Source organism: Labrus mixtus, chromosome 10 (assembly GCF_963584025.1).
Source record: "Labrus mixtus chromosome 10, fLabMix1.1, whole genome shotgun sequence".
NCBI classification, from domain to species: Eukaryota; Metazoa; Chordata; class Actinopteri; order Labriformes; family Labridae; genus Labrus; species Labrus mixtus.
The window spans coordinates 20840086-20851698 of NC_083621.1; the positions used below are offsets into that span (position 1 = coordinate 20840086).

General features: G+C 44.6%; 1 protein-coding gene across 1 annotated transcript; it reads right to left on the reverse strand.

Annotated features, from left to right (window-relative positions):
* Positions 1–1056: 1056 nt before the first annotated feature.
* si:ch73-43g23.1 (uncharacterized) lies at positions 1057–10681 on the reverse strand. Its single transcript, XM_061048696.1, has 2 exons — positions 10327–10681; positions 1057–9767 (listed from the first exon to the last, which is right to left on the reverse strand). Exon 2 carries the CDS (start codon positions 9688–9690, stop codon positions 1567–1569), a length of 8124 nt encoding a protein of 2707 aa, XP_060904679.1. The 5' UTR covers positions 9691–9767; positions 10327–10681; the 3' UTR covers positions 1057–1566.
* Positions 10682–11613: the final 932 nt, after the last annotated feature.

Consider the following 11613-nt stretch of genomic DNA (forward strand, 5'->3'; position numbering starts at 1 on the left):
GAGGTAAGCATTCAGACATACCGTCATGATGGGACTTCCTGTGCTGCTTTAGTGGTCTGTGGCACCCTCCAGTGGTCACAGTACAACATTGTTTTACAAACAAATTTACAGCAGACAATAGGGGACACATCTTTGTGCTGAAAAATAATGTTTACTAAGTCTAAATATAATAGTGAGTAAACTGATTACTAAAAGGTTGAGAAGTTGGTTTAATTTAACTAAAGCTAGGGTAGGCAATTTATTTTAGAAGCATTTTTGTTAAATTTGATGAAATTCACTCTAACCCTGATTAACGTTCTAACCCTGATCTAACGTTCATTGATTTAAACGCATTGTATAAATAAAATTAGAAAAAAGGTTGTTATCTGTGTCTGCATGCCTATAATGACTCCTTTAAATCAATTTATTTAGATTCAATCAAATGCTTAGATAGCTAATAATTCTGTCTGCCTATCTGCTGGCCTGCTGCTATTGGGATGATTGCTCATTAGCAGTGTTCCACAACAAGCTAACTTAAGTAAGCTAGTCAAACTAGAAATCAGAGAAAGATAGATGGTACTGTTGTGCATGTGGCACTCACTCATGGACATTTCCTGCAATACAAGTCTGGCAGATCATTTTCAGGTGTGGGGATTAGCTTTGGCATTTCTTCATTTGGAAAATTATTTTTTTAACTTACATCTGCCAGTTGCTCTTAAGTTGCTTTCCCCAGCTTCAAAGTTTATTTATATTGTTTCTCACTGTCAATTGAGACCTTACTTATTAACATTTAAAAAACTGCACCGCTTGTGTCAAAGCAGGAGCTGGCCAACAGTTAATGAGGAGCATGGACAATTTCAGTGTAAATGCAACTTGTTTTTACAAAAATACTAAAGATGTTACAAACTACAATATTATTTCATCCAAGTTCTTGAGAGACTGTTTAACCAAAAAGTACAATGACAGTAGAGTTTTACTCACATAATCTGACTTGTAAACAAATCATGGAATGGTTCATTTATTTTAAAATCTAAATAAAAAGTGATTGGGGCATGACAAAAAGAGCAATACATGTGAAATATTTGATTTGATTTATTTTTGAAAACATCACCATTCAATATAACAGACACATAATAATAAAATAAATATGAGGTTCTTTTTTAATAGCATTTTCAAGTTTTTGGGAGATATTTGTTGCAAAAATAGACACATCAGTAAATCAGTAAACATGTTGATTTGTGGTGCCTGTGCATTGCATCTGTGTATGATGTTCTTACCCTGTATCAAAAAGGACAACATTGTTATGAATCATTTAAATTAAGGTAATGATCTTAAGAGCACACACAAAGAAAAGGCTAATTCTGTTGACTTTTCAAAAAACAATTTACTAAGAATCATTTATATTGCTCTCTTAAAGCAGCCTAGGACAGAACAGGAAGCAGCAAATGATCAACAACCAAACTATTGCTGTCTTCAGTTGCTATGTGAAAACTCAAATAACATTTCAGGCTAACATTAGACAGCCCCTTTATACTCTATGTATTTAAAACCCAACAGGCTCCAGGAAGGCGACCTCAATCCTCTATTTCAGGATCTTTTCCCCCCCGTTGGGGGTAGGTTAGGGGGATGTTTGTGGTAATAGTCTGGTGGGGTTGTATTGGGGCTTGCATTCATCCCTGTAGGGACATAATACATACTCTCTAGGTAGCTCTGGTCCAGTGGTGGATGGTTCTGGGGCTCTGGCTTGGACCCCTGAGCAGAGAGATTCCTGTAGCTGACCCCAGGTCCACCTGGGTGCATTGTTGCTGCAGCAGCAGAGGGCTCTGGATACCGAGGTGGATGAGGTTCAGTCTGGGGGTGAGCTGGGGGAGGAGGAGCTGCATAGGGCATGTACTGTGGAGCAGGGGCATACATGTTGGGGTTGTGGAGAGATGGGTAGGGAGCTGCTGAGGGAGGATACAGGCCTGAATGTGACATTGCTTGCTGTGGGATGAGCACTTCCACATATTGGCCAGTCTCTGGGTCAAACAACATTTTCCTTAGTGGCTGAACAGGCACCTCAATATAAAAGTACTTCCCTGTTTCAGGATCCAGGAGCACTCTGCGAGGTGCTTGTCCATAAGTGCTCTCTGAGTATAAACTGGAGCTGTCACCCCCATAGTCAGAGCCATAGGAGGGCCCCAGGCTTTGAGGGCCACAAATATACTGGGGATCCATAGGTGGAAGGCCAGGAGAGTGGCCATGGACAGGATCACTGTAAGGAGCCCCAGCCATACCGGGAGGCTGTTGCTGGGGGGATCTGTGGACAGGGGCTCTTCGAGGGTCAATGTGCTGAGATGGTTGCAATGTACGTTCTGCAGGGCAAGCATGCATTAGTGAGGGGTGGGGAGGACAGGGAGGAGGATGGTGAAGAGGCTGATACATGACTGGTGGCTGACATGGACCAAGTGGACTTGATTTTGGAGAACCGGGCTGATAGGTCATCGGCTGAGGGTCAGGTCTGCACTGGTGTGAACGGAGAGGGGGCTGAGCAACTGGGTAGGGTAGTGCCTGGCCAGGAGAGTGTGTAGGAGCAGGAGGGGTGAGGTTATGGGGGCTGCGGTGAGGGGGAGTGAGACCAGGGTGGGAAGGGCAGCCAGCAGTGCAGGAGCAGGGAGGAGGGCGGGTGGAGGGTTGGTATCGATTTGTCCTCCTGGTGGTCAGATCTGGGAGCATTAGAGGACTGAAGCTTTCTCTGTCATCGTAACTAGGAGGATCATCTGAGGCATAAAAATGCATTTCTTCTGTCCTGTGTGAGCGCTCATGTGAGAGTGAGCGTCTGTATGGCTGGTGTGTGTATCCTGGCACTTGTGTGGTGGAAAAAGGAGTCAGTTGTTTAGTGTTGCTTGAAGCTACAGGCATAGCTTGTTCATGAGCATGTGCCGTTCTGGGTTGTGGTGGTTGGATATCTTGATCCATAACAGCTGGCTGGTTTTGCTGGTTGGCTCCAGCTGGGACAGGTGCAGGGACTTGGTTTGCATGTGGATCAGAAACTGCCTCGGGATCTGAGGTGAAACCTGGGTCAGTGGATGATGTTTGAGCTACCAAGGCTGTGGCTCTTTGTGTATAACTAGAGCTCTGAGGGGGGGCTCTTGGCAGTTGACCTCTGTCAGTAGATGCATCTGTCTCAGATGATGCTGATGACTGATTTAAGAGATTGGTGATGGTGGTGGCCGTTGTTTTGCAAGGTGGAGGTTTGATGCTAGACACTGCAGACACCGCTAGCTTTCTTGTACTGTGTGATGTTGATGTGGCCTCATTTGAGATTTTTCTATAGATTGTGGGTGAGGACACTACTATTGTTTGAGGCCTGTCCTCACCTTGTGGCTTTACACTGGATGTTGTTGCAGATGGTCTCTCTGCATCATTTGGCATTGCTCCAAAATCTGCAGGTTTAAATTTGCAGCTTGGTTTGGGAGGCACAACTGGCTTTTGTGAATTTTTTGCTATTGATTTAACTTCTATGGTTTGAGGTCTGTTGTTTCCTGTAGGATTTGTGGACATATCTTGCTTTTGTGTATCTTTAGACAATGACTTAACCTCGATTGTATGAGGTCTGACTCTCCTTATAGCGGGGGACCTTGGGGGAAAAGTTGGATCAAGTCTTTTCACTGCTTCAAAATCTCCAAGTTCCTTCTGTTTGGTAGGAGGCCGTGTTTGCTCATGCATACTCAAAAGCAGAGAAGCACTTTTCTGTTTAGCTGCATCCTTTACTGTAGGCTTCATGCTAACCCCCTCATCTTCTGTGGTCTTTGTTAGGCTGTCCGCATTTTCAGACGCTGCTGAGGGGCCAGACATGTTAGAAGAGGATGAAAAAGTCCTTTCTCTGTGATACTGGATCTGACCTTCATCTGAGGAAGAAGTAGCTTGAAGGGGGATCTCAAGGCAGTTTACATGCTTATGGGGAACTCCTTTACCTCCAGCTGCATTCTCCTTGTCACCTACCACCGCTCCAATGTCTGCTTGGTAGCCTTTTTCCTTTAATAGCATTGAAACTGAGTGACCAGGGGTACCAGGGGTACTGCTAGGGGTAGCAGGCCCAGGTGAGGGCGAAGCAGCTGGGGCTTGGCTTTTTGTAGAAATATCTTCATGTGCTGAAGTTGCAGATGCCTTGGTCTTGCTGGAGCCATCCCTTATCAACACTACAGCAGTGGACACCTCTCTTTCCTTACTGGGCTGTCTGGGGAGACTTCCCAGCATGGGAGGTTTTCTGTCTGTTCTAACAGGTTTGTCCTCATTGGCTGTCACTTTATCCATTATTGCCACAGTCTCTTGTCTCACTGACGCCATATTTTGATCATCTTGACATGGAGTCACAGTTGCTGTGTCTCTCCTTGAGTAATTCTGTGTGTTTTCGTTTGATGACATCAGTGATTCCCTGCTTACCTCCATGGGAAGTTTTGGAGTAGCCTGAGATTTGTCATCAAGGCTCTCTGAGTCTTTCTTGTTGCAAGATATTTTATTTTTCTCATCTTTAGAGCACACAGCCCTATATTCTATTTGCATTGGCTGAGGACGAGACAGAGGATTTCTTCTTCTCTGAAGAGGCAGTGATAAGGTTGAGTCTTTCGCTTCCTCTTTATGTTCCATTTTCCTCTGCAACCTGAACTCTTCTTCCCTGTCTTCCCTCCTCTCTGGCTCTGATTCAACCTTTTCCATCCTCTCCTCTTTCACTCTGTCCATTTTCTCCTGATTAAAATGTTGCATCTTTTCTTCATTCGCAGCTGAAGGCACTATAGGACCAGTTGCCTTGAAGGACAGATTATATGTGTTTTTTACAAGCCGCCTCACATCTCTTACTTTGTGAATGGGGACCTTTACTTGATTACTATCATTTTCTTCCTCTACTTTGTCATCAACACTGGCCTCTTTCCTTTCCTCCTTTTTTTGGGAAGATTGATCTGGTGAAGAACCCCTGGGCCTGTCGTCAGCCTCAGGGGTCAGGCAGACATTTAGAGAGGCTTTCTTTTTCTCCATAGCTTTGAGTGTGATCGCCTGTGTGTTTGATGTGTATGCGCCCTTGTCACCCTGTTGCAGTTGTTTATGGTCCTCTGTGTTTTCACATTCCTGGTCTCTATTTGTCGTCCTGGCCTGCATGCTGGTGGCTCTAGTGACAGAAGAAGCTACTGTGTTCCTGGCAGTGGCATTGGCTGACTCACCACTCTCCTTTTCGTCCCATGTTTTACTGTCGTTCAATACTGCAGTTCTTGAATGTTTACTATTAACTTTCACTTCTGACTTACTTTCAGATCTTGAGGTTGCATTCCTGCTTTCAGAATCAGCATCTTCACTCTCAGACTGTGAGAAAATCACACTTCTGCTGCTGCAGGATGAACTCGTCCTAATACTTGAAACCTCTCCAAAGCTTTTTGTTGTTTTAGCTTCATCCTTTATTTTTGGTTCTCCTTTCACAGAAAGAATCTCAGATGAAATACTGAAATCTGACCGAAGACTTGAACTCAGAGTAGGTTTTGGGGACTCTTTGAGCGATGATGCTACAGTCTCGGTTGGTGGGCTGTTTTCCTCAAAGGAGGGGCTTATATCTTCGCCCACCAGCTCATCCGGTTGTTCATCAACACTTTGCATCTTCTTGGACAACACACTTTTGATAAGACACGTGGCCATCTTGGTTTTAGAACATGACTCATCCAGAGAAGCAGATTTCTGGAGTTTGGAGTTTCTTTCATGTTGTTGATTGGGCTCAGGACTGCATTCAGAAGGGTAGCATTCTTGCATTGCTGTTGGTGTAATATGCTGTCTCATGCATGTCTCACTAGAATGACTCTCTAGAGAGGGGCTTTCAGTCATAATAGGTACCCCAGGACTACTATTTTCACTGCTCTCATCTTGCTTCCCTTCAGCATTATTCTTTCTTTTCAGTTGGATCTGTCTCTTTGGCACTCCTCTTCTTGCCTTCCTAGAGTCTTCTCTTTCCACAGCAACATCAACACATTCAAAGCTGCCCAACTCATTGCGCCTTAATGGATCGAGGCCATCTGAGAAGTATGTATATGGTTCCTGGAAGGAGAGTTCATCATTGTCTAGCTTTTGAGCAGAACCCCTGAAGTCAGCATAAGCAAGCCAGGCAGCATTGACCCCAGCTGGGCTCTCCTGTGTAGAAGGTTGAGAAATGTTGGTAGAGGAACGGTGGCTGGAGTTGTACATGTCAAGGTAATCTGTGTCAGGGCTTGACAGGCTGCTGAAGGCCACATCTGTTAACCACTTAACTTCATTATCTGCCTCATCAAGCTCACTTCCCATGCTGGAGCTGGAACTCCGGCCGGGCCTGTTTGAAGCCACACGTCCTGGGGTAGTCTTCTTGCTCTGCAGAGCGGAAGGTTGAATCCGTCTGCTAGGTCCAACACTCCTTGGATCTTGTTGGGAAGAAAGCAGACTGTGTTGCTGTTGTCGTCTTGTGGCAAGCAAGCTCTCTGAATAGGATTGCACTGTTGGCAGTCCCTGACGAATCTCTCTGCTTGTGGGAGCTGTTCTGCGTGTCGCAGGCCCTTTTCTATTCCTGGCATTGAATGACAGCTCAGCCTGTTCCCCTCTGTAACTGGCCTCCCACTGCCAACCCTTCCCCTTTTCAAGAACCTGCTCCTCCCTTTTTCGCTCTCTATCCATCTCCCTATCTTTGAGCCTTTCCCTAACAACCTCTCTATCTTCCTCCAGCTGTATTTGCTTCTCCATCTCCAGTGGTGTTCCTAGCCTGACCCAGTGAGCCTGGCTATTATTGTCAATAGGGGCAACATTGGGACTTTCCCTGTTTGTTACCACTTTCTTTAAATTACCACTATTTGAAGATGCAACAGCCTGAGAGGGGCTACAGCTTCTGTTCTGCCACTGTCTGTATGGTTTTTCAGGGGCTAGGATGTGGACAGGTGTAAACCTGGTGAGTGGGGGAGAGGGAGTTCGCCTTCTGTATTCATGGTGGGCCATGTCCTCTGTTAACCTCAACTTGTTTTCACGTTTTACACGGTTTGAGATCTGTTTTCTTGTGTGCTCAGGTGTACAAGCTGATTTAAATGAGCTGATGCTTTCAGAATTCAGGGTAGTGAATGTAGGCTGTGGGATTTCCAGTCCTTGTAGAGGGGAGTTAGAAGCAGCACTGTGCACAACAGAAATGTTTGGAGTCCCACCTTGAGATATGATCAGATTAGGTGAAGGAGACCTTATTCCAATAGGAAGGTTATAAGTTTCTTCTTTCTGAGAAATAGTTTGTTTTACCTCAGAGAGAGGAGGTGTTTCCTCTCTCTCTGAGCTTTGGTGTTTTGGTAAACGATCTATCTTTCCCTCAGCTAAGAAAGGTGAAATAGATTCAGGTGAATGAACAGCAACAACTGGTGACGGGCTTTTGTTTTCAGCCACAACTGATTTTTCTCCGCTGTTAAATGCAAAGAAGGGTGACACACTCTCTTTTTCCGAATGTGTTGTGTATAAAATTTCTATAGAATCAGCTGAGGAGGAATTCTCTTCAACATCAGGTATATTTTTTAGAGGAGAGGTGGGCTGTTTATAATGAGGGTTATTCACTGTAGAGAGGTTTGCTGGTGAAAGCTGATGATACTTTGGGTCAGGAGAAGGGGCAACTGGTGATGGGTCTCTACTTCTAACCCGGGGGGAAAGACTTTGATACTTGTCAGGTGAGGGGGTTTGAAGTCTTGCCTCAGGAGAGGATGTTGAATGCTTTGGCGAAGATGTTTGGTACCTGTGTTGTTGTGTTACTTCAGGCTGCAGGACAGAGCTTGAGAAGCCTGATATATGCGGAGAGTCTTCTGGTGTACCAGTGGGTTCTGCTATACTGCTCAGTAAACTGTCTCTGCTTGGGGTAAGGCTTGCTTCTGGGGACACAAGTGTCCTATCAGGCTCAGGGGTGGAGAGACGCTGGAGTTCCGGAAATAGGGGACTGTCCCTGTCCTCAGGCTGAATGACAGAGTAAGAAATTCCAGTGATATGAGGGGATGAAGTGAGGCTTCTCAATGAGGCCGAACCAAAGTAAGACTCCTGGAGGGGAGAGGCCGATGTTGACTTCGACTCAGAGGAACGCTCACTCCTACTGAACTCCGGTGAAGATGCTGTAATCTTGATTTCAGGTGAGGGACCAGTATGTCTGAGCTCTATGGGAGAGCAGTTATGAGTAACTTCAGGTGATGGTGATAAACTATAACTTATTATAGGTGAAGACACCTTCGTCTCAATTTCAGAAGGTGTTGAAAGGTGTCTTATTCTATGAGAAGGGCCAGGAGAGGGACTTCTTGATTCAGTCTTAGTTGGAGAAATAACACCAATCAGGCAAGGTGAGGAAGCTGTGTTTCGTACTCCAGATGAGACACTACTCTCCACAAGGTCAGGATATGTTGCTGTAGAAATGATAGGTGAGGGAGGTGTATATTGTGGGGCAGGTGTAGACACAGTACTGATGGGTTCAGTGAATAACCTTGTATCTTGGCACTCAGTAGTCGTGTCTCTTCCTGCAGTGGGAGGATTTGGAATCAGCTCAGGAGTTTGAGAAGAAGCTTCTCTATCCGGGGTAGAGCCTCGGCTGAATAGATCAGGCAAGGAGATCCTCCTTCTTAGCTCTGGAAAAGGAGATGATGCTTGGGTATCAGGGGAGTAGGACCCTTCTCTCTCAGGAGACTGAGCTGATGAAGCTCTTGAAACGGGTGATGACTCTGTACCACTGAATGAAGGTAAAGGAGATGAAAGGGTGGCGCTAGATTTTAAGTCTGATTCTGAAAGATCTGGAGAAAAATCTTTGAATGTGGGCTCAGATGGCTCAGATAAAAGACTTCTGTTTTGACTAAAGTAGTTGCTTTGTGGTTCAGGTGAGACTAGTGCTACTGTGACCTCAGCTAAAGATTGGGGATTTGATGATTCAGAGGACAAGTTGACACAATTTCTAGGCAGAGGGGAGGAACTTGAAGTTAAACACTGATATGAGGGATTATTGAGGTTATCTTTGAGGGAAGGGGTAATTCTATTTAATTCATCTTCTGAATAAACTTGCCTGTGATTATGTTGTGATGTTGAACATCTGTTTTCAATTGAGGGAGAAGATGAGGATGATGTACTTCCAACTGGACTAAGGGTGAAGGAGCTGTTATGTCCAGGAGGTGGGGTTCTCTCACCATTGGTGAGAACTTCAGATGATGGGCTAACTGCACTAAGCTTGGGTAAGGGGGATTGGCTTTTTGGTTCTAAATTTGGGTTACTGTCCACAGAAACTTCTGGATACCCAGAGTTCAGACCTGGGCCCTCTGTCTCTGTCTTTTGCAAAGACTCACTCTGCAAAGTGGGGCTGTAAATCCTTTCTCCTGAATCTTCAAAGCCTTCCTCTCCTTCACTGGAGCCGTGTGCAGTGTGATAAGAACCTGACGAGTCGTTCAGATCATCCACCAGGGGTGATGCAGCAGCTGTCCCCTCCACCTCCCTCTGAGGAGGGACAAGAGGCACTACAGCAGGGCTGCTTGAAAGAGAGGGTGGCTCACAGTCGTCTCCAAAAATGTCACACAGGCAGGTGGTCTCTGAAATGGCACTGCTTTGATTTGGGACGTTAATGATGTCAAAGATTTCAACGTGGTTAGGGGTACCGTCACGGTGGCACAAGGACAAAGTACGGGGCGCAGTGCGCAGGAAGGAGTAGCTGTCCCCCTGGAGAGTCCAGCTGTCCATCGCTTGTCCACCAGCTCCAAGTTATCACCGTGGCCGATCCAGTCTGCTTCTAGTCTGCTCTGGGCTCTGTTCCTGGACTGGAAAAAGATATGTTCACCTGGAGTGTGTGTAGCTTAGTCATTTATATAATCAGTAACAGTGATAATATCACTAAAAGTCAAAACTTGAGTAAAAGCACATGTAGATGTTAAACATTTTGAATTTTTTTCTGGGTTGTTAGCTTTCCAATAACAAATTTAGCTTAAAGTATTTGGGAATACCCACAATACCTACAAAGAGTAACTGTAAATCTCCAAAAGGTCTTCAGAACATTGATATAACTATGTTACTATGCCTTAAAAGGCAGGAGCTAGCAATTTGAAAGTGGGACAAGGGAATATACCAAATATACTTAGTATTAGTACTCAAAATGCACTGTACCTACACATGTGATCTCATCAATGTATGTGATGTGCAACTTCTTTTGAATGTCACTAAGATTTTTTAAATCTAACATATATCCAAAGTGACAATTTATCTAGATTATCTTTAACAAACTGAACTTTACCAATAACATAACCTTGGGTTAGAACTGACTAAAGAAAGACAGTCTGCTTCTTGTGCTAATACAGAAAGACAGAATGATTGGTACTGTACCTTTGGCCGATGGTGGGGCTTTCCTAAGGGCATTGAGTTCCTCTAGGTTGCAATATCTGCTCCTCATTCAGGGAACTGTCTCTTAAATCCACAGCTGAATCCAGGACTGAGCAACTTAGTACAACTCACTCAAACAGTGCAGCAGCTCTGGCTGGACAACTTCAGAATGCAAAAGACAGTGCCATGTACCTCACTTGAATAGAAAAAGCAAAGAGAGGCATCTCGCTTAGGCCCATTTCATCCTCCAATGCTCCCATCTCTATTTCTGCCCCTCCCTTCTGAGCTGAGCTTAGGGAAAATGCTTACCGAGTCTAGCCTGAATCTTTTTTCTTCTCCAGACAAGAGTTTGACTGGACATTGGCTATCCTGTGTGTGCTGGGCTGGTGAGCAGCGATGGGGGTGGGTGGGCGGGTGGGTTTATAGTTAGCAGCAGGTGCTGGTCCAGCCAGGATAGATGAGTGCGCCAGGAATCTGACACTTACAGCAAGCTCAGTCACAGGGCACCTCTATATTTAGACCCATACTATCAAGGCCAGATAGCCATAGCTCTAGCTTTTTGCCTGGGCCTGGTGGGTAAAGAAAGGGAAAATACCCAGCTCTAAGAATAGTCCACACATGGCCACTGATATTTTTGTGTTTAAATTTTAATTCACTCTGGTTTATTTATTTATTTGTGTATGTCTATGTATACTGTATACGTTAATACATTTTGACTTTAAGGTGTAGCTGAAGAACAACAGGTCAAAGGTTGACACAGACCACCCGACTTTGACAGCTAATATGCAGAGCTCCTGTGCTTGCATGGTAGCTGGAATAACTTTCATAGGTGAGGTGTTGTCACATGTTTAAAGTCACTTCTTCTTTCTTTTCTTTAATGTTTGGATATTTTAGCTTCACAGACTACAGGTAAAAAGGAAAGAAAAAAGCTTCCCTATCAAATAGCAAATATAAGAACAATACTACAAGGATGGTGATCATGTTATTTTACTGTACTAATTATTTGTGTGATTATAACAGTGCCCTTTAGCCACGTTGAGGCTGTCTGGGTATGTCTGATTGTAGTGAGTTTTTAGATAAACCCTCTGTCCCTCACCTAATACCTCATGGGATTACCATTCATGCTCAGTGATTAAATATTTCAGAGCAAGCCGTTGGAAAATCTTTGATTGCATTCCAGACTGAAAGTTGCACAAGGCTGTGACTAAGGATTTATTATACTGTAATTTCATATGAAAAGGTTGAAAGATCATTCGCCACTGTCAACAATCTCTAAAATAGGTTCCATAA